We start from the raw sequence: 23,832 nt of genomic DNA on the forward strand, positions 1-23,832 counted from the left end.
CTTGAGGGAATGGTACGGATGCGCATCAATCGAACTATTCAGAGCGGCCTAAGATCAAAATAGCCATTATGATTGCAACCTCCGTCGCGGAGATGACACGTAAAGAAGAAGAATAACATTTCTTTCTCTACGTGATAAATAGTCCATCTTCAATTTTTTGATTGTTCTATATTTACATGTTGATTCCATATTCGATTAAATCACTCACTATTAACTATTATAAAAAGCGCACTGTAATAATGTCAAATCTCTTTATTCGCTTACAGTTTACTGAACAAAACTATTTGGATTAAAATAAATGAATCCTGATAAATAAATGTAATTCCTTAATGTACATCAGTGACCTGTCTACTTATCTAACCGCCCATTATTTAAACAATAGCAAGTAGGGAACATTTTACGGTTTACGGGTGATGTGCACAATTGTTTATCTAAACAGACGACCAAATAGTACCTAAAGTTAAAATAATTGCCATTGTAGGATAAGCCCAATATTCATCCATCCAATGGCACTACAGCCCAAATCGGGCCTTGGCCTCCGTCACAGGCTTCTCCAATCATCTCGATTTATCGCTGTTCTTTTCCATGAACGCGTTCCCAGGCAGTTCTTGGCATCCTCATCGACTTCGTCTTCCCATCTCTTTTTAGGTCTTCCAACAGGTCTTTTTCCCTGCATTCTTGCATTCAGTAATTTTCTGGGGATTCTATTCTCTTGCATGCGGACCACGTGGCCTGCCCACCGTAATCTCTGCAGTTTAGTGTATTGTGCTAGAGTGGGTTCGCTATATTGCTCGTATATTTCTCTATTATACCTAATTCGCCAGTTGTTGTTTTTACTTATTGGGCCCAGTATCCTACGTAATATTTTTCTTTCAAACACATCTAATGCATTGGCAGATTTCTGTGTCACCACCCATGTTTCACAACCATAACTGACTATGGGCCTGATTATTGTTTTATAGACCCAGAGTTTTGTTTTCCGGTGTACGTCTCGCGATTTGAATATGTGTCCCATCGCGAAATAGGCTTTATTTGCCAGCATAAGCCTTCTATTTATTTATGGTTCTTCTTCGTTGCTTGCGACCAGATCCATTCCTAGGTATGTGAATCTATTCACATGTTCTATATCGTCAATAAAGTGTTGTTGCACCGGTCTATTTGGTCTGGTTTGTATGAGTAGTTTTGTTTTATTTGTATTTATTGCTAACCCTACTGCTTCTGCACTCTGTTTCAACTCAACGTAGGTTTCTTCCGCTGCATTCACTGTTCTGCTCATTATGTTTATATCATCTGCGTATGCTGCTAATTGGGTAGACTTGTTTATAAGTATGTTATTTCCGCTCACCGTCAACCGTCTAATTACATATTCAAGAACAAGATTAAAGAGCGTTGGAGCTAGTCTGTCGCCTTGTTTCAGTCCTTGCGTTATCGTAAACGCATCAGTGATCTGTCCCTGAATAAATACCTGTGCTTTTGTTTCTGTCATTGTCATTTGCACTAGTCGTATTAGTTTTGATGGTATGCCAAATTCTTCCAATATATTAGGTAGAATTGTTCTATCTATTGAATCATAGGCTTGTTTAAAATCTACAAAGAGATTGTAAACGTCCATGTCATATTCCCATGCTTTGGCTAGTATTTGTTTAACTGTAAATAATTGGTCAATGGTAGATCTATTTTGCCTAAACCCTGTTTGATATTCCCCGATGATTTTTTCCGTGAGAGGTTGTAGTCTTCGATTAATGATGTTTGTGAGTATTTTGTATCCCGAACAAAGTAAAGAGATGCCTCTATAATTCTGACACAACAGTTTGTCTCCTTTTTTATGAATGGGGCAGATTATACTTTTCTTCCATTGTTGGGGGATTTCGTCTTCTATCCATATCTCTCGTATTAGCTGGTACATCTGTTGTGTCAAATTCCTTCCCCCTTGCTTGAGTAGTTCTGCCGGTATTTTATCTATTCCCGGTGCTTTATGGCTTTTTTGTATGTGGATTGCCGTTTGGACCTCCTCTAACGTTGGGGGTCTAGTTAATTCATTTTCTTCTCCTTCTTCCCCCAGTTCTTGTTGTTGTACCTCCTGTCGTGCCTGCTGCTGCCTCTGTTGGTGTAATGGTGGTTGTGTCCCTTTGTTTAGTAATTCCTTAAAATATGTCATCCAGGTTCTCTTAATTTCGTCCATATCGCTAATGATTTCACCCTTCTTATTTTTGCAGAGACTAGTCCTCGGTTTGTATCCCTGTCTTAGATGTTTGATAAATTGGTATGCGCTACGTGTTTTGTTTTCCTTAAACTCCCTCTCTATGTTTAGTATCCGTTGGTTTTCATACTTTCTCTTTTTCTGCCTGCACAGTTTATCTGCTCTTCGTCTTTTGTTCTCAAGTTCTTTTTTTCTCTCTCTAGTACGTCTGAGTATGTAATTCTTATGTGCTTCATTTCGTTCCTGTATAGCTTGTTTGCATTCTTCATCGAACCATGTTTCTTCTCTCCGTTGTGTCTTTGTTCCTAAGACTTCTTTCGCTGTGTTGAGTATGATACTGCTTATGGTGTTCCATTGGTTTTCTATTGTGGAGTCTGCTCTGTTTTCTTCTAGTAATTTTTCATCCATTGTTCTCTCAAATCTTTCTTGTACCTCAGAGACTTTTAGGTTATCTAAGTTTAGTTTTTCTTGTTTTGGATATTTTTCCTTTACCTGTTGGCTGATTTTGCATCTAAACCGTGTCTGTACTAGCAGATGGTCTGAGTCACAGCTTGAGCCACGTCTGCTTTTTACATCTAATATACTCGTCGCCATTATTTTTTCAGCCAGTATATGGTCTATTTGATTGATCGTATTTCCGTCAGGTGATATCCAGGTGCCCTTATTTATGTCTCGATGTGGGAAGCATGTCGAACTGATAATCATATTCTTTCCAGCTGCGAAATCTATTAGAAACTGGCCATTCTCATTTGTGTCTCTATGCAAACTATGTTTCCCTATTAACCCTATGTACTCTTCTTCTTTTCCGATCTTGGCGTTTATGTCGCCTATCACCATTTTCATGTCGTTTCTTGGTATTGAGTCATAGATTCGTTCTAGATTTTGATAAAACGCTACCTTAGTGTCTTCTTCCTGTTCATTTGTGGGACAGTGTACATTTATAAGGGTTATGTTAAAGAAATGCGTTTTTATCCTAAGCTTGCAGATTCTTTCATTGATGGCTTGAAAGTCTGTTATCAGGTGCTTCATTTTATTATCTACGATAAAGGCTACTACAAATTCTTTATTTCCTTCATCTTTATCGCTATACAGTATAGTGTGTGTTTTAGTGTCCTGGATACCTTTTCCCAACCATTTAGTTTCTTGTACTGCAGTAATTCCTATTTTATATCTTTTCAGTTTGTGTAGAAGGATCCTCTGTGCTCCTGGTCTATTTAGCGTTCTGACATTCCATGTTCCCAGCATAAATTCCATATTCCGTTGCCAAAGTCGTCGTCTTGATATCCGTCCATTCCGAGGCCTATCTGAAGGTTTCGTAGTAGTACTTTTTTACAAGAATAGGTTACTGGCCTATCGCCCAACCCCCTTTTCGGAGGGCTATTTCTCCCTTCCTCGTCAGCCCTGATAAGCCCAATATATGCATACCAAATAAGTTTATTTTCTGAGAAGTTACTTTAGAAGTTACTTATAGATGCTACTTTTAAAATATAGTATAAATAGCGTGCTTCCGGATTTTTGTAAATATGCCAAATGCCTGTCTTCTGGGATGTCCTGAACACGGTTAAATTCTGATTATTTTCCTGGCTCGTAAATCAGCTGTTAGTTGTTATTTAACAAATTTATTTTACAAATTTCATTAAAAAAAATTAAGTTGTTTTAACGTTACTTTTTTTTTAGGACGGCGAAGTAGGAGATGGCATAATAGGAAAAGATATCGACGATGGTAATAATGCTATAATAGATTTTACTGTGTTAAGTATCATAGATAAAGTCACCAAGAACGATATTAAGGACTCTTTTACAATTTCTAAAGATAGTGATTATGTAGTAAGCGATCAAGAGAAGAAAGTGCATCTTCTAGCTTTAGAAGATGTCAAAGGAAAATATGGAACGTATGAAGTCACCTTACACGTAAGTTTTTTTTTACTTCGTAATGTTAGGTTTTCTAAAAAAAATTTTGTTTATGCAGTGAACTATTTTGTAAAGAGGTAAGCGCTTCCTATACCAACTCAAGTTTTGTTCGATTTTTGTTCTTAATGTTGTTTCTGTGCATATATGGTCAAGATCAGTCCCAAGATTGACGTTGAATTGATTCAGAAAAATGGTTTCCTTTGTTACTTTGTTTCCTTTATTACTTGGTATTATGACTCCCTGAATTTTATTACTCAAAGTTAATATTTTATTTCAAGTAATAACTTTATTTATAAATAAATATTCTATAATCTGTTTCTGTCCTACTAAGCTTGAAATATTTTTCTTGAAGAGTTCTTGTTCACTTTTTAAGTTTCTGCTTGAATTTTCTTTAAGTCCTCTCCTGAGTCGTTAACTTGATGTAGATAACGTGAGATTATAAAACTATTAGCTGATTTTTCCGATGGTTCTCCATTTCTCGCTATCTTTTACCATTCTAACATATTCTGGTAGTGAATTGCCAATAGTAGCAACAATATGGTCCATGTATCATGTGGGAACTCTACTTCGACATCTTTTACCTTCTTCTTTTCCTGAATGGTAAATTTTTCAAGACGTTTTCTTTGAAATAACCCATTATTTATTTTGAAATTTTCATTCCCAATTTTTTCTTTATGTTAATATGACTTGGTTTATATTTTTTTGTTCTTTGGACTACCGCTGATATTCTCAGCATTTGCCTCCAGCAGTAGATCTCAAATGCATCTATAAACTTTTTATCGTTTTTCATTCAGATCTAGCACCATAAGGTTCTCTTTTAGTAGGTTTTACTTATATCACATTGTTAAGATATATTAAGCATCAGGACATGTTACCATGTAGTTTCTCTGTTGTCTGATCTAACACTAATGCGAATACAGAAGAATTAAACACTAAACTATGATGCAACCCTTTAATCGCATGGGATTTATCGATCTCCACCACACCTATACTAACACTAGTGGTTACTCCATCATACATGTCTCCCACAACCGTCACATACTCACCGAGGAGTCCTTTCGTAAGAAGCGCTCACTATAGAATCTCTCTGGGACCCTTTTATTTCTAAATTTTTCCATCAGTTGCCTTATAATAAAATGGTTTCTTTATCTTTTCATACATTTTCGTGGTTTGGCCAAGCAATTTTGTGGCTTGTAGTTTGTGATAGAGTTTATTTTTGTACACAAGTACTCATATAGGAACTGCTTCTCCATTTTTTTTTGTATTTGTCCCACTTTCATAACTATATCCATTTATACAACGTATTGTTAAAATTAATTAATTAATTAATTGTAACAGTGATGATTCCTTACCTCCACCGGAAAATGGCACCATAAGAAGAAGTCAATTCTTATTTTTAGAGGACTAAAAGCCCCTCTGATGTTCCAGCACATTGTTTCTTCTATTTTGCTGTTTCTAATGTTTTCTTTTTGTAAAAAAACAGTTTTTAAACATCAAAACATTGATAATACCTGACCAAGTTTCAATAAATTTATGTCCACCAATTTATGGAGACATGTGAAGATTCGGCGTGGCCATTGAAGTTCGTGTCCGGTCTCGACAAGGCACGTCCCAATGACCGATAGGGAAAGTTTCTACAGTTATGCAGGACAGGTACGAAAAAGGCCTAGCTAAATAAGTTCCCGAGGATTAACTAAGGATATGACATTAATTATCAGTAAGGTCATTGGTGAATAAAGACTGTTGGAACGATTTCTAGTAGGTTTGGCATCAGACACTCATGGGAGACAAGTGGTTTCTAGTCCGTACCAGACCTTGCGATCAAAGGGTGCAAAGAATCTCCACAATAAAAGTTAGGAACCACCCAAACATTTAAAACTATTAAGATCAGCGCATAGATCGTCAGGAGTATGATAATGGTAGAAAAAAACCCGTAGTGTTATGACAGAAATGGAAAAACTAGGAACAGGTTTGTCAGCAAAGCTCAATATTTAAAATCAAAAATATACTGTCAACAAATCGACCATACACTACTCAAATATCGATTTCTCAGACTATCCAAATGATGTGGACTTTATTCACCTCCTCATTCCTTGAGCGTTTCCCATAGGGTGAACGGCCAAGTTGAACAGAAAATACCGATTCTCTTTTCGACGGAATGAATCATTATGTGATTGATCAATAAAAACAAGCGAAATGTCGCTACTGCCATGTAGGCTGCTTTGTGAGTTATCACACAAATGGCAGTGCTTGATCCTGACGACCGAGATGTAGGACGCTCATTTTTTTTGTACATTGCGTTTTTTTTAGTTTCAAATCAAATATATTAATAACAAAATACTGCAGTTTTAATACAATTTCTTATGTCAAGGTTATCTGGTTATTTCTTTCTTTAGCTAATAATATATTACTTTGTTTTAGATGCAAGACGAAGGAGATCCAATTCAGATAACGGATCCCGATCCAACTTTAACACTTGAAATTGAAAAATGGAATTACCATGCACCGAGTATAATATTTCCTGATAACAAACAATACATTGTCCTATCGGTAAGAAAATTAAAACATATATACCTTTTCATTTCCTCGGCGACTCTCGATTTCACCTTTCGTTATAAAGTTTTAACTATCATGGCTATAAATAATTTAAGTCAAAACATTAATGATCATATATATCTAAGACCCCAAGACTGCAGGGCCTCTCAGGTCGTTAATATGCGAAATCCTTGCAATATAGCGACAGGCAACGTCAGAATAGGCAAGATATAACCAAAGAATATAGACGCTTAGTCTATAGTTAGTATAAGCGTCTATATTCTTTGAATATTCTTTGATATAACATTCAGGCAAAAAACAGATGAGCAAAGGTTGCTAAATATTTCTAGTTGGGACAAATGAGTGGGAGGTGTAACAGGAACGTATTCAGGACAATTTGGGAATAATAAAATAACGACGAGTTTTTCAAATTTGGATTTTTAATTGATCAATTTTAAATATGTAACACGAGAAATTTATCGTCATATTCTTTTAATAACTTTTTAAAGAATAGTTTCCTAGCCATTATAAGTATTTCTTTTACATCCGAAATACTGAAGTATAGACGCTCGGTATATGTCGCTTGTCTCGGTCGTCTACTTATTATAAGGAGCGGCAGTTTACTTGGTGTCTTGGTCTCGTCTATCTATCACCTGTCTCGGTCTTCTGTTGCAGATTGCTACCTTCAAGTATCGTCATGCTCACAATCCCTGATTTTACTTTGTTGGTTATTGATTTCTATAGAAGGTAGACTATATAATGTCGGTTTTACCATCGCTTGGAGTTTGCAATACACTAGTGGTTAATAAATATTTTGTTAAGTTTAAGTCGCGCTATGAAATCAAGTAATAACAGTAAACTCTTTTTAGGATCAAGTACCTGGTCAACCATTGGCATTGTTCAACAACACTGCAAGTACAAATCTGCCGGATTTTACAGCAACAGATGGTGAAACGGATGACTGTTCTAAGTGGGATGTGAAATTTTCTTATACACAGACGACTTACAGTAAGTTGTAACCACAGTAGCGGATTAGATTTTTACAATAAAACCCGTATCTGCCCAGCCTGCAGATACGGGTACATTTTGATACATCTAAAGTCTTAGAATATTTTATATTCATAAAAAATATCATAATACTGATCAGATTCTCATTAAATGAAATCAATGGCAATTGTATGAATGTTGGCCAAATGTGTAATAGTTTTGCTATCAATATAGGTATAAAGCAAAGGGTCTGGTTACAAACTAAGCACTTTATTTACAATCAAAGACACCAATGTGTTGCATATGCCTTCGAATATGCCTAGGATGATTTATGCCTTCGAACACGAAAATGGAGCAACGATATGAACGGTAAATTATATTAACCAGACTTTTTGCAAATATAGCTGAAAAAGAAGTACAACTTTGATATTATTTAATCACTTTAACTAACTACGGGTAATTTTTACAAAGACAAATTGAGAAAAATAGAAATGACGAAGCAAATGGCTAAAGGTAAGGAGACAGCTATTTAGTAGACCAACGTAATAAACCTTCGTCAAATTGATACATTTTTAGTTTGGATTATTGTTGAGCTGCAATTTTTTATTTCCCAGCCTTCCTTAATTATTTTTTTAACTGATTTCACGCACGTAAAATAAGGTTCCCATGAATATGTGTTCTTAGTGTTACACATCATTTTAAAACTTAAAACTAACCCTATTATTCTATATTATCGCCGTTTCTATCCAAACAAATTTGCAGACGATGTTCTAAGTTTTCTATCCCCACATTGTAGAATTCTACCGCCAATCCATTAGGGAATCTAGTAACCTCTTCCTTAACTTTTCATCATCGGTACTGAAGCGTAAGACACCCAAGTATTCCTTTAATTTTAGGAATAATCACTAGGTGCTAGGTCCGGTTTTTAGTGGGGGACGGGGGGGGAACACAAGATTCCAGCCAAAACCTCTTAACAGTTGATCATATTGATGTAAGACGTGAGGTCGAGCGTTGTTTTTGAGAAGCCTCACACCACTGGACATGAATTGTTGTATGGAAAGTCTCAGGAATACGCAAAGCAAGGTCAGTAATGGTAAACTTCTGATCTTTAGGCAATATTCGTTCAACTTTTTCGACAATATCATCTGAAACTGAAAGCCTTCCGCTCCGATCTTTATCGTAAATTTCCGTTCTGCCGTCACTGAATTATCCACACCATTTGCGAACATGTTAAACAGTTATGCACTTGAATCCATAAACTTCGATTAACTGACGATGAATGTCAGTTCGTAACAGCGATCGAAAACTCCTTCTTCGAAGGTTGTTAGGCCGGTACTGTAAAGGCGGGTACACATTTGCGAGCAGAACTGTTCGCGAACCGTTTGTGAACGCTATATTCGTTAATGTGTACGGCAGAAAAAACCGCTTGCGTACTGTTTCATCGTGACTCGTCGCGAACCAAATTGTTGCGGTTTATTTCACGACTTCAAAGGAAGCTCGGCTTTCAGTTTGGACGGCGCTTACTAGACGCAGCGAACATTTTTATTGTGTCATCAAATCGACATTGTGTGAATGACGTGTTCCTTCCTAGAGAGACGTGAGAAAACAGTAAACTGATTATTGTCATGGACGTATAAAGATAAAATCTTTATTTATACGTCGATGATTACTGTACATAATTTTATTTTTGTTAAACAAGCAAAAACAGGAACATAAATCAGTACCCAAATTATAAATAAAATGAATCATTTCGCACATGTGTGTTCGTTGTTGGTTTGTCGCTTTCCATGGATCGAGATAAGTATGCGATTAGTACGATGAAGAATATTTTTCAAGGATCTGTACGCGTACTGTACGTATACCGTTCGGCTCGCATATGTGTACCCACCTTGAGAAATGCAACGAGACGTTCTTGATGGGAGTGAGAGGGAGAGTTGATGCGTACGGCAGCGTTGCCAGATTTCGCACAGTACTTCGTATTCTTTCTCAGCAACATAGGGAAGTTTTTTACGAATGACTCTCGTTCCTATATTAATGTTTAATATTAATGTTATGTTTTATAATGATGATTATATTTAATTTATTATTACGTTCGTTGCCCTTTAAATTAACTATATATTGACTACAAGTCTGCTTAATTAGCTTCTTATTTAGTAAACTTAAACACATTAAAAATGGTTTCTTGTAATTAGACGCTTAACATTTATTTTTCCATTTTAATTCCAAAACCATGATAGCCTTGATGATCGTCAACATCCGGACCGGATAAGGCACTGAAGAAGAAGAATTCCAAAAGGTATCTGTTGCGTTTCAAAGAAATATTTAAATACATGACAACACTGCAGTGCATTAACCGTTAGGGGCTTGATATCTTTCGGTTGACAGTTAGAAAAGAAATGAATCAATGAATAAAGAAATTAAAAGATGGAAAAGGGAAGTATTTTTGAAGTGTGTAAAGCTATCTTCAGAGCTATGCTACAATAGAACAAGGATGTTAATAACTAATTTTAATTTAACAATGTTTCACTTACGTCAAATAATTTAAGTATCCTACTAGGAGAGGTCATATTGTAAGAAAAACACAGAAATAGCTGAATGGCATTTGCGCGCGTGAAATCAATGTTAAATAAAATTTGTATCAACTCGACGGTAAAAATTCTATATCTTTAGATCAGAGTATCCTATCGACAAAAATCAAAATGCGTTTTAAAGGTGAAAAGTGCAGTCTTCGTATGAAATTTTTGTATTTTGCTAGAAATAAAATCAGTTTCTATAAATCTGTTCAATAAATAAACCTTTTTGCCATTATTGACTTACTCTCATGAGATCAAAAAAATGTATCATTTTCATTGTCGGTCGTAGTGAAATTTTCATTTTGGAGACCAGTCTTTAAAACCTTTACCATGAAATTTCAATTTTAAGTTTAGGCAACAAGTATAAGTCATTCAAAATATGACTAAAAAAATCGGTTGCCTGTAAAGTCGGTTTTACGGGCGAAGATTTTACGTGACAACGTCTTTTTTATATATTATTTTATATATTATATATTATTATATTATTATTTTATATATTATTTATATTTTATATATTATATTTTTATATATTATTTATTTTATATTATATTATTGATCTTATTATTTTCTACAAAATTTATTTGAAAATTTTTTCGATATATCAATTAGTTGCGGAGATATCGATCATTGAAGTTATTGTTTGCTACCAGTATTTTATATATTTATTTTTTTCAGTTATAAAAAATTACTATTTCCAATTGTGTCTACCAAGTATGGTCACATGTATTTGCCTACATATTAAATAATAATAAGTACAGATAATGTTATGTGACGTTCACTTCTGATTATATATATTTTAATATTTTTAATTTTAAAGAATCAATTTGAAAATCAAAACACTTATTCAGATCGAAGGTTCAAATTTTTCTAAATAAATTTGAAATTAATTAAAATTTGTAAATGTAAATGGTAAAGTTGAAAATTAAAACATTTACTAAAATTGGAATTTGAAATTCTTGCTAAACACAGTTAAATTCTAACTCCGCGCGTGGTGATTGGTCGGTTTAGTTCGTTTGTTTGGTCGCCCTGTTTTGACAAGTTAGAAGTTATAATTTGTTATTTTAAATGTTTGACTAGAAATACGCGCTGTTTTTTCTCAATCGACTGAATTACGATTGATTGCAGAGTGATTTAAACTAATAATTTACTTAACACTATCAACATTTGTCAATAGTATGACATAACCTATAAACTCAGTTTCTCAACTTTTGTGTCAATCTAACAATTAATCAATCAATCATAGTTTACGATAATGAAATATTAGTGTACAATTATTTACCTTTATTGTTGTAGTTGTTGTAAATGACGAATCTAAGCACTCCACATTTTCACTACAGACACAGCTGACGATACTTTCAACGATTTTCAACTTTAGCGATTCAACGCGCCTAATTCTCTAGTGCCGCGCGCAGCGGACCGATCATGTTTGAGTGGGAGACGCAAGGCATTCGCCGGTCCGGCGGGCCTCTCTCTCGTTCGGCGACTCACTGTAACAGACGTGAGCGGGCGTTACACTTTTTCTTAAATGACTCCGAGCCACAACCTAATTTAAGACGTTGTCACGTCAAAAACGCATAATTTAAAATATTTACATTACAAACGATCGAACGTCACAGAAAAAGCATCCAAGAAGACGATTTTGGATGTAGTTTGTAGCAGAAGTTGGGTACTTTTAACAAACTTATTAGTGTAATTGAAGAAGAGCAGTTTTAAACATTTTAGATCGTTTGTAATGTAAAAGTTTAAATTTAGTTTTCTTAAGTATATTTCAAATGTCTTATATTTGTTGTCAAACTCAAAACTAAAATTTTATACTATCGGTTTTGAAGACTAGGCTCCAGTAATCGAAATTCCATAATAATTAGTTAATGAAAGGGATAAATTTTATTGATTTTATGAGAATTATAAAAAATGCCCAAAATCGCGCCACGATTATTTATTTAACACATTTATAAAAACTGTTTTTATTTGCGGCAAAATACACACAACGCAAAAGTCTAAGGATATTTTAATAATTTGACAATACCAATGACAGAAATTTCATGACCATATAAATTTGCTTGTACTATAATTGTTGATACAGATACTCACTTCTTATAAAAAAAAAATTTTAAAACTAATAGCAATACGTGTTTTAGAATGTTTTTTATAAGGGACAAAAAAATCGACATTTTTATGTTTTGATTATTTTTAATTTTAGTCACTTTATACCATTCTTGCTTAATAGGTGAGTTAAAGGTATTGTTTTTTTACCATGAAACGACAACATTTAATGTTGGGAGAGATGAATAGAGCCGTGGGCCTCCTTCAAGCTGGTATGCGACAAACTCAAGTTGCTGACCAGCTGGGTGTCCCAGCTGGGTTTAGAGACACTGGGAGTCCAGCCGAGCAACATCCAGGACGTGGTCGCTCTACAACCGTCGCTCAAGACCGATATTTAATTTTAAATGCCAGAAGGCAGCCAACAATCGCAGCACCTGAGCTGGTTAATGAATTACAGCTTGCACATAATGTAACAATTAGCAGCTGTACTATGAGGAATCGTCTCCATGAAGCCAATCCTCGTAGTCGGCGACCACTGAGATGTCCACCTCTATCTAGAGGCAATCGCTCTGCAAGATTAACCTGGTGTCAAGAGTTTCAGAATTGGACTGACAATGAGTGGACCACAGTTTTGTTTAGTGACGAGTCTAGATATAGATTTCATCCAGATTCTCGTCGGACAAGAGTTTGGAGACGACCCGGATATGGAGAACGATTACGACATCTTCAAGAAGTGTAAACATACAGAGGTGGTACATTAATGGTATGGGGTGGAATCATGATTGATGGAAGAACTTACCTCATTTTCCCACGTGGCTTTCTCACAAGTTAGCAATATTTGGACACTATTCTTGAACCTGTTGTACGCCCGTTTGCTGCTGCTGTTGTAGAAAAGTTTAACTTTATGCATGATAACGCAATATGCAATATTCTTGAACCTGTTGTACGCCCGTTTGCTGCTGCTGTTGTAGAAAAGTTTAACTTTATGCATGATAACGCTCGACCACATGTTGCGCATATTGTAACAAACTGGTTGGATAACGAGGGTATTGATGTCTTGCCGTGGCCAGCACAGTCACCGGACTTGAATCCCATTGAGTATGTATGGGACATGCTCCAACGAAGAATTACTCCACATATGGATAATATCTACAATGAGTTTCAATTAAAAGAGCTTCTGAGAGAACAATGGACACAACTACCTCAAGCAGACATTAACAATGTGATTCGGAGCATCAACAGTAAATGTAGAGCTGTGATAAACCAACGTGGTGGCCATACTATATATTAATTTTATATTTTGTATTTTTGACATTTTCTGGTGGTATCTGAAACATGGGTGATTTGCAATATATTTTTTTATGCTCCAATTTTCTGTGTTTTTTGCAATTTATGGTTTTTGACATATTAAACAACAATTTAAACTACAAAATTTGTATTACTTTTTTTAAGTTGATTACAGATAAACAAAGTACGTCTATTTATAAAAATATCCCTAGACTTTTGCGTTGTGTGTACAAATACAATTGCATACAAAAGCTGCACTCTTTACTTTAAAACAAATCTTGATTTTTGTCGATAGGACACTTGGATCAAAAGATATTGAATTTTTACGGTCGAGCTGATACAAATTTTATTGAACATTGATTTCGCACGCGGAACTAACATTCAAAATCGCCGGTTGCTTCAATTGTTGTTTCTGAGCGGCTCATTCTACGCAAAAAGTGTTAATAAACATTTTTGTTCAAAATTATCTCAGCTACATTTTTTGTTTGAAATATTTTCGTCTATGATGTACAGATTCTGGGTAAATCGATTTTTTCCGTTTTGTTTCCTCTACGAGGTTGGTTTTAGGGAAAAACCCTGGGGTAAAAGTACTAAACTTTTTTGCATCTTCGTTAACGTCCTAAAATTGACATTCTCGGCAAAATTCAGCTTGTTTGTACGATTTTTAGAGGTTTAGTGGCATTTTCGTCTCTGACGACTGGAGTAACAAGCCACTTGTAGTTTGTCGTACTGTGTACCTCTTACATTTTAAGTTTCTAAAAAGTATTTTATTTTTTTTTGTTATTTTGTATTTTTATATGTTACGTTGATGAAGATTTTTATGTAATTAATATGTTTATTCATATTTTTAGAAGAAGATGACATTTTCGTGATACACTATATAAAGCCGTGTGTTTCTCAACTACAAATCAACAAAAATTTCAACTCGGATCTAGTATTACATAAAGAGTATAAGGTAATGTTATAATTTATTTACCATATTGTGCGAATTAATGTGAACAAACAGAATTAATTTGTAAATATGATTTATGTAGGCCAAAGGTAAATTTAGGTACACTTACATGAGATTTTTTCATTAATTAGTATTTAATATGTTCCCCTTTTACTTTTATGACCTCCTGAAATCTTCTATGCATGAAATCCGCAAGTTTTTTGCAATTGTTTGTGATTCATCTTTAAAGCACACCTTAATCACTGCTTCCACCATTTTTGTTTTTCTCGTACAGTCAAATTTTTACAGTTTAGCCTTACATATTGCCCACAAATTTTCAATAGGATTAAGGTCAGGTGAATTCCCAGGCCAATCAAGAAGGGTAATATTATTATCCTTAATGTATTTCATCATAACCTTCGATACATGGCACGAAGCTGAATCTTGTTGAAAAATTGCAGTTCCTTCGGCCTGTACTTTGTCAAGCTCTATAGCTAAGCTTTGCCCTAGCATGGCTTTGTACTTTTCACTGTTCATCATACCTTCAATAGGAATAAGAATGCCAGTTCCTGAGTATAAAAAACAGCCCCAGAACATTTTTTTGGTGGGATGTTTAACTGTTTGGTTAATATGGCTAGCTGAAAGTGACTCATTGGCTGCCTTTAATACGAATTTTGAATGCTGGCCCTACACAGCAAGTGGGTCGCATTAGAAAATAACACTTTTCTCCAATCTTCTGCACTCCAATGTATCGTATCGTATTTTTTTGCCCAATTTAGTCTTTTTTTTATCATAGGCGCTGTCAAAAGTTGTTTCTTCTGCGGTCTCAAGGCTCTTCCCCCTCCTTCTAAGAGACGTCTGCGTACCGGAGCCGTGAATTTTTATTCCAGACTTTTCTAAATCTTGCTGCAGGTCATAACTTGTTGTTCTGGGATGAAGTTTGCTATTGCGCAAAAAAAAGGCTTCATCTTGAGGAGAAGTCTTCCGTTTTCTTCCACATTTTCCTTTCCGCTGCACTTCAACTGACCCTGTTTCCTTTTTTTGTTTAATTATTTTGTTTACTGCACCCAAACTTACACAACACTCCTTTGCAAGGTCCCTCTGAGTCATTGGTGTATGCTCACTAAGTGTGATGATCCTTTCTCTTTTCCTAGGAGTGATATCCATATTAAAAAGTTAAACCTGATTGCACAGTTAAATCAATGAAAATAACACCAACTTGCACATAACCTGAGATACAACAAAATATAATAATGATATAAAAGTACGTGTTTTCAACAATATACTAATAAGGTTATGAGGTTATGTTGTTTTTTTTTTTTGACAAAACAGTTGACAGAATAGACACAGCAGGTGTGCCAACTTATGAAAACTGAATTTCGATCTCTCTTCACATTAATTCTCACAATACTCTATATGTTTGATTTTTGCAGGAAAAATCTTTTATTACAATATATTCTAATAAAAAAACAGTTCTTGTAGTATGATAAATTTGTAGCGAATTTAGGTTAGGTTAGGTGGGTTAAGTTAGGTTAGGTTAAGTGTCGATGATTGATATATCTAACTTTTAATAAACTTTCTCCATTCTTTTCTCTTGTGTATCATTTGTTTTTCTTCCTGCCATTATTTGCCCATATTTTTGTTTTTGTATCTTGTCCCTGATTCGAGCTTTAACCTAACGTCTGCTTCTATTTTCCCTTACTTGCCTATTGGTCTCTGTCCGAAATAAATGTCAAAACCAGTGGTCGTATTTTCGAATTCATTCGAGCATATTTCGCATACGAAATTAGAAGAAATTCGCCCGAAATCCAGCCTTTTGTATTTTTGAATAGTGCGTGTACGAATTTTTTCGTATACAGTGACACGAATAAGTCTGAACCATTCGAATTTCGATGACAGTATACGATCAAAGTAATTGTTGTCATTTTAGTTGTCACTGGGCCCGTGTACGTCAGATAAAATTTTAGCTGATAGTTTTTATTCGCTGTTTTAGATTTAACAATACAATACAATTTACATTATTACAATATTTTTACATTGAATTTTGTTTTCAATAGCTGATTTAAATAATTTTTTAATAGAAAGAAATAGTTAATAGGAACCACCAACGATTTTTGAAGATGCAGTTAAAAAACTAGCCAGAAAAAAATCACTCGGAATAGATAATCTTACACCTGAATTATATAAAGAAGGTGGCCATAATACCATAATGGCATTACAGCAACTTATAAATGAAAAATGGACACAGAAACCCCTTCCCCAATGATTGAAATATTGGAATACTTTGCACCATACACAAAAAAGGAGATATCTTTGAATGCTCTAACCACAGAGGAATTACGCTTCTAAATGCAGCATATAAAATATTTTCTACAGTACTACGTTATCGTATGGTACCATATGCAGAACGGATATAGGAAAATATCAGGCTGGTTTCAGAGGTGGTAAATCGACAATTCATCATATTGCAACTCTGAAACAAATTTTGAAAAAAACACCGGAATATGGCATTGATACTCAGTTGGTAAATTTAACAAGAATAACTCTTGAAAAAGTTGAATGTAGAGTACAAATTCAGGGGGAACTGTCTGAACCTTTTAAAACAAATAATAGGCAGCGCTAGGGAGACCCTCTCTCCTGTATACTGTTCAATCTGGCTCAGGAAAAAGTAATACGTATGTCACAAATTACAACCACTGGTTCAATATATAATAAATCAGAGCAAATCCTGGCCTATGTATGCGTATGGAAGCGAAACGTGGACGATAACAAAGGCAAACGAAGAGAGACTATGTGTTTGGGAAAGAAAAATCCTAAGGAAGACCTTTGTCCCTGTGCTGGATGAAGCATCAGGACAATATAGGATAAGAACTAACAAAGAGATCGAAGAAATTTACCCAGACGCCAACATCATAAAAGAAATAAACTTCAGAAGACTCCAATGGGCAGGACACCTCAGAAGACATTCTGATGAACGAACAGTAAGACTGGTGTGGGAGGAAGTCCCAACTGGAAGGAGACCACGCGGACGCCCTCGTCTCCGGGGGCGAGATAATATAGCAGGAGACCTAAACACTATGGGCGTGGAGAATTGGATGGAGGTTGTTCGAGACAGAAAACAGTGGAGGCATGTTGTCGAGTCTAACGCCACGGAATAAGTAAGTAAGTAAGTAAATCCTGGCCTATGCTGATGATATCAATATTGTTGGGAGAATGAAAAACGCTGTCCAAGAAGCGTATGTAGCATTAAAAGAATCAGCTACAAAAATTGGTTTAATAAAAAACACTAAACAAAGTATATGAAAATAAGCACGCAACCACAAATATTACGACCACTTGTTATAGAAAACGACGTCATCGAGGCAGTGAACGAATTTGTATACCTGGAAGCGCTCCTTAACACTGAAAATAATACCACCGCAGAGATAAACCGCAGAATTTGCACGGCCAACAGATGCTATTTTAGGCTCAATCTCCTCCTTAAATCCACAATTGTATCGAGAAATACAAAAATAAAACTCTTCAAAACAATAATACGCCCAGTCCTAACATATGGTTCAGAGACCTGGACTCTAACAAAAAATATGAAAACATGTTAAGATGTTTCGAAAGAAAAGTACTAAGGCGAATCTTTGGAGAAGTGAATGACAATGGAGTGTGGAGAAGACGATACAACTTCGAACTTTATAGAATAAACCCGAATATACCATATCTCGCTGAAACGTTTTCTCCGAGTTCCTTATGGTCTAAATATTCAGTGATATAGAAGACTTTAATGGTAAATAAGAATATTAACATCACTAATTACTAAAAGTTAAGTGGTGGATATTTGAAGCAAGGATCAGAAGGATATGAGCCAAAAAACTCTAAAGTGATGTTTAGGGAAGATGTTTTAAAATTGATCCATAAAGCACCAAATGAGACGTTTTTAATGAACAAAGTTGCATTAATATTTGGTGTGTTTGGTGAATTTTGACAGCAAGAACTGGCGAAGATAGAAAATCAGTTTTCAAAGACGTATCAGAGACAAAAGCCAGAAAACGGTGTGTTTTTATCACTATTACAAAATGAATAGCTTGAAGCTATAAGAGATTGTATATCTTTACGGCCACGTTATTGTTAAAAAAATATTTTTTCTCACCTATAGAGAAGGTTAGTGTACTGTACAACCAATCGGAAAAAATGCATTTAAAAAAAATTCCCTTCATCATTGCAAAATATCTGGGTTTGAGCGATCCTGACAAGTAAACAGGTCACTGTCTGCGACGAATATCGACAACTCTTCTGGCATATGCTAGAGACAGTATGACAACGTTGAAACGGCCTGGTGAATGGAAGAGTACTTCAGTTGCTGAAGGATATATAGAGGGTTGTATTTCTTTAAAAAATGAGGTTTCTAGGATGCTGGCAGGCATAACTTCTGGATCTGGCTGTTCTTTACATAAACTTGCTACGAAGATAATGAAACACGGATCAACATTTGCTGCTGACAATCTATCTATCACCGGATCTTTCCAGAATTGAGAGTTTTATATAAATTCCACTAAATAATGTTATGTAGTTATAAAAATTTATTCCGATATTTTGTAACTTGTAACAAAATAAATGTTATTAAAAAGTTATCAAAAAATTGTTTGTCTTTATGCCCTCGCAGGCAAAGACAAAACCACGGACCTTAAGCACGCATGGGCATAAAGTATACTAAGTATTATGTAGTTAGTAACAAAAGCAATAAAAACACAATAATGCACTAGTATGACGTAAAATAATTTTTATACTGATTACCATTACCTAGTTATGAAATTTTAAATTTTGCTTAATTTTCAGCTAACCATTACAGCATATGTTAAGGAAGGAACACCTCAGCAAGATGAAGCAAGTTACTTCACATCAGCAGATATAAGTATAGTTTTCTTTAACAACGAAGATCAACCGATATTTCAAAAGAATGACTGGAGTGTACAATTTGTTGAATTTAATACAACACAACCTGCAAAACCTTTGGAACAAAAGGCTGAATATGAGGTTGCGAAAGGACTTCCTATATTTTACCATTTCTATTCAGAAAACCAAACCCTTTCCAAATATTTTGAGGTTGATGAAACGCTCGGAGATTTATCGGTTATAGGAAATCTTACCTATGATTATGATAGGGAGATACAGTTTTACATAGTTGCTTCGAATGACTCTCAAATCAGAATGTTGGAACCACGATCCAGTCTTAATGTTACCGTTAATGTAAGTATCGTTCAAAAATATATCATAGTCAACGGTAAGATTTAGATTTTTTTATTTTTAAAAATGAATGAACAGGAAAAATATATTTGTTTTTTTTTAGTTTCTTCCACGTAACCGCAGAGCTCCTCAATGGAAAAATACCAAATTCTTTGGAGCAATTATGCCTACATTTGTAGGTGGAAATCTTATAGTTACCGCTCAAGTAGGTATATCTTTGCAAATGATTTTTAAGTATATAATCTTCTGAAATATTGTTTAAAAAATGTGTTTGTTATTAAAATGTTCTCTACACAAAATGGTATGAGTCCATTCTCCCTGTCATTTCTTGTTCCGAGAGCGTTTGTTCTATAATGTCTTCTGTATTGCGTCTTCTTTGCCACTATAGTCGCTTAGCGTTTGCGACTGTGTCTACTCTAAAGGCGGGTACACATTTGCGAGCAGAACTGTTCGCGAACCGTTTGTGAACGCTATATTCGTTAATGTGTACGGCAGAAAAAACCGCTTGCGTACTGTTTCATCGTGACTCGTCGCGAACCAAATTGTTGCGGTTTATTTCACGACTTCAAAGGAAGCTCGGCTTTCAGTTTGGACGGCGCTTACTAGACGCAGCGAACATTTTTATTGTGTCATCAAATCGACATTGTGTGAATGACGTGTTCCTTCCTAGAGAGACGTGAGAAAACAGTAAACTGATTATTGTCATGGACGTATAAATAAAGATAAAATCTTTATTTATACGTCGATGATTACTGTACATAATTTTATTTTTGTTAAACAAGCAAAAACAGGAACATAAATCAGTACCCAAATTATAAATAAAATGAATCATTTCGCACATGAGTGTTCGTTGTTGGTTTGTCGCTTTCCATGGATCGAGATAAGTATGCGATTAGTACGATGTAGAATATTTTTCAAGGATCTGTACGCGTACTGTACGTATACCGTTCGGCTCGCATATGTGTACCCACCTTTAGACCAGTCGCCAACGATTGACACTAGCGGCTCCATCGATAGACGCTTCAGTCAAAACGGCGCCGTAACAGACCAAACAAGCGGTACACCGCGATCATCGCTTAGCGGCGATCACGCAACAGACGCTCCAGTAAAAACGTACCTTTAAAGCTTAGATATACCGCTGGAAAATAATCGCTTAAAGCTAGTCAGAGTAGTTTTAATGTAAAATAAATTAAGTGGTACTTACATGTATCGGTGGGACTTAAAGGTCAACAAATTATAATTTCGTCTGGAATTGAAAGGATTAAACGGCTATGGTTGTTCCTTATTGATGTACTGAGTTGATTACTCCTGAATAATAAATTTACCTTTCGTTTTTTGGTTTGCTGAGTATGAAATAACATACTTCGTTTACGCATACTTAATAAATTAAAAAATATCTTTCACACATATACTTTTTCCTAGTTTTTGTATTGCAAAAAAATATATTTTTCACTTCTAGGCTCATGACGACGATGTTATCGATCAAGGAAAATTAACGTGTTCTATTTCCAGTGAGATTAAACGATTTGGGGAAGGATTAGATAAAATAAAAGACCAAGCATTTTACTTAAAGACTGAAGATGATACCGCCTCAATATTTTTGGACTTCACAGTGGAAACTACAATGACTGGTCGATTTGAATTTAAAATCAAAGTAGAGGACAATAGAGATGACTACGGCAATGGTAAGAATTCTCTGAATTTTATTTTAAATTTGTTTTTAATTATACATGAAAAAACAGGAGAACTATCAAAAGAATTTTTTATATTGATTAACGTGTTTTAATTGCTGAGATTATATACACTATCACATTATGATACAATATTACTATACTACAAATATTGTATTTGAACAGATTTATGGGTTCACTCAATATTCCTTCAATATTGTCTTCCAACGGATGTTTTTTTTGTAAAATAATGTTGCAGGATAAGTTTAACATAGCTATTGGAATAGCTGCATGCAGGTGGATCAGTAAATTCCATGAGAAATACATGTATGTTTGTCCAATTCTCAGTCTTCTAAAATGCCTTTGTTACCCCTGGGCATAGAGGTATAGGTAACTCTAAGGGATATCTTTCTATATATCATGTAATTGACTTGCAGTTATACTCCAATTAGCTTTTCTTCGTGTTGTGTCATACGCTTAGCAGTATGTAGGGGTTTTAGTTGCTATCTTAATCAACTATTTTAAGTTTATCCTCCTTGGCTATTTGAAAAATTAATCTAGAATCGTAGACATCATACCAGTTTCGTGTGTTTTTAAGCCAGGAATGTAGTTTACTTTTCAAGTCTCTTCTACCCTTAATTTTAGCAGTGAGTATAAGTTTTAAAGTTTTAAGGGAGAATGTAAGGTTTTCAAATAAAAAATCTTCACCACAGTTAACAGTTCTCGGCCTACACCAGCCCGTCGCGTCGCAAGACCTCCTCATTGGCCACTAGGTCCATCCACGATATTTTATCCACATTTTGCATGCTTCAATCCTATTTTGATTTTACTTTTATTGACCACGTGTCTTCACTATATTCACAACACATGACACGTACCACACAAAGTCTAAGATTTAAAGGCTCTTCACCTCTTTTAATTTGTTAATTGCTCATGCTTGTGTTGCTGTCTGCTAATAATCATAAGAGTCTTTTGGATGATGTCGATTAGAAATAATAACAGACCTCTAACTCCATATAATATAACGGAGCTGTTTGGAAAATCTTATTTGAAAGTACAAACAGGCGAGATTGCAGCCAACTCTTTTAAGGTCGCTGGATTATAGTCTTTAAATAAAGATGTGTTCACTGATGTGGACTTTATTTCCGTGCAACATAATGCTGTAAGAGACGGTTGTACAACCAACATCACTGCACTGGAATCAGGATATGAACCTGCTCAAGCCCTGACACAAATACCTGTACCAGAAGCAAGTGCTAATGTACAACCTGAACCTGTACCTTCGACTTCAGAGATTAATCGGAACACTCTAGGTCTGAGTCTACTGACTCTAAGTTCAGTGTCAGAGAAACGAAAAAAAGTATCTAACTGAGAAAGGAAAGCTACCGTAACAGATATCATAACATTTTCAGCCTACAAGAATGATTTAGTAAATTAAAATTAGAAGAGACAAGAAAAAGAAAAAATAGCCAGGACAAAGAATAAACAGAAAACTGCGAAGAAAACAAATGAACAAAGAAAAATAAGACTGATTCTGAAGAAGACTTTGAGGAATAGGACGTTATCCAGTTTGATGCAGACAGTGAGCCTGATTAGCTGTTTTCCACGGATAACAGTGGAGAAAACTGGATTATGTGCATAATGTGTGGGCTCTGAGCTCATTATAGTTGTGCTGGTCCAGAGTTTAATACATGGATTTGTGACTCTAAGTGAATTAAGCCACTTCTTTCATTTTTCACAATGTTCTTATTTAAAGTTATTTGATGTTATATATTTATGTCTATTTTTGTTATTGATATCTTGGTTTATGCTTGTATTCCATATATGGGTACCTATTCTATATATGGTTACTTCTTCTTTATGTGCCGTCTTCTACCAAAGGTTGGTGACCATCAAACGATAGGTTTCTCTGTTTTGTGCCGCATGTATTATATTCGCAGCTTCTGGTATTTGAAACCATTCTCTCAAGTTTCTCAGCCAGGATTTCTTCTTTCTGCCCAAACCTCTTCTACCTTCAATCTTGCCTTCCACAATAAGCTGTAGCAGACTGTACTTATCATTACGGAACACATGGCCCAGGTATGACGCTTTCCCCCTTTTAATAGTGGTTAATTGGTTACTAACTTGTAATTTTGTTTTTTGTGTTCGATTTTATTTTTTTGATTAAGATATTTGATAAAAGACTGTTAATTACTCCTCCATAAAAATGTATAACCGATTTGTAATAACATTTAACTGTTTTCATTTCTATAAACTTTTTTTTTTGTATCCCCAAAACAAAATGATATTCCATAATTGGTGACTTTCCTCTATAAAAATGCAAAATTTCCAGATATTTGTATATATGCAAAATATGCAATAAATGAATTTTGCATATCTTAGGTCTACTCATAAGATTAATAAGTCCGTTTTCTTCGCAGCTTTTGGCATTTGGCTTCTTTGGAATAGCAACAAATGTTG

General features: G+C 35.0%; 1 protein-coding gene across 1 annotated transcript in view; it reads left to right on the forward strand.

Annotated features, from left to right (window-relative positions):
- The window catches only part of LOC140439195 (cadherin-AgCad1-like), a 106,518-nt gene that overhangs the window by 66,013 nt on the left and 16,673 nt on the right, over positions 1–23,832 (forward strand). The window contains exons 20-26 of the mRNA XM_072528943.1: positions 3,878–4,111; positions 6,533–6,661; positions 7,516–7,654; positions 14,388–14,491; positions 19,295–19,705; positions 19,806–19,907; positions 21,162–21,387. Of these exons, the coding sequence (XP_072385044.1) occupies positions 3,878–4,111; positions 6,533–6,661; positions 7,516–7,654; positions 14,388–14,491; positions 19,295–19,705; positions 19,806–19,907; positions 21,162–21,387 (1,345 nt within the window). The remainder of the gene's footprint in view (positions 1–3,877; positions 4,112–6,532; positions 6,662–7,515; positions 7,655–14,387; positions 14,492–19,294; positions 19,706–19,805; positions 19,908–21,161; positions 21,388–23,832) is intronic.

Source organism: Diabrotica undecimpunctata, chromosome 4, assembly GCF_040954645.1.
Source record: "Diabrotica undecimpunctata isolate CICGRU chromosome 4, icDiaUnde3, whole genome shotgun sequence".
Taxonomy (NCBI): Eukaryota; Metazoa; Arthropoda; class Insecta; order Coleoptera; family Chrysomelidae; genus Diabrotica; species Diabrotica undecimpunctata.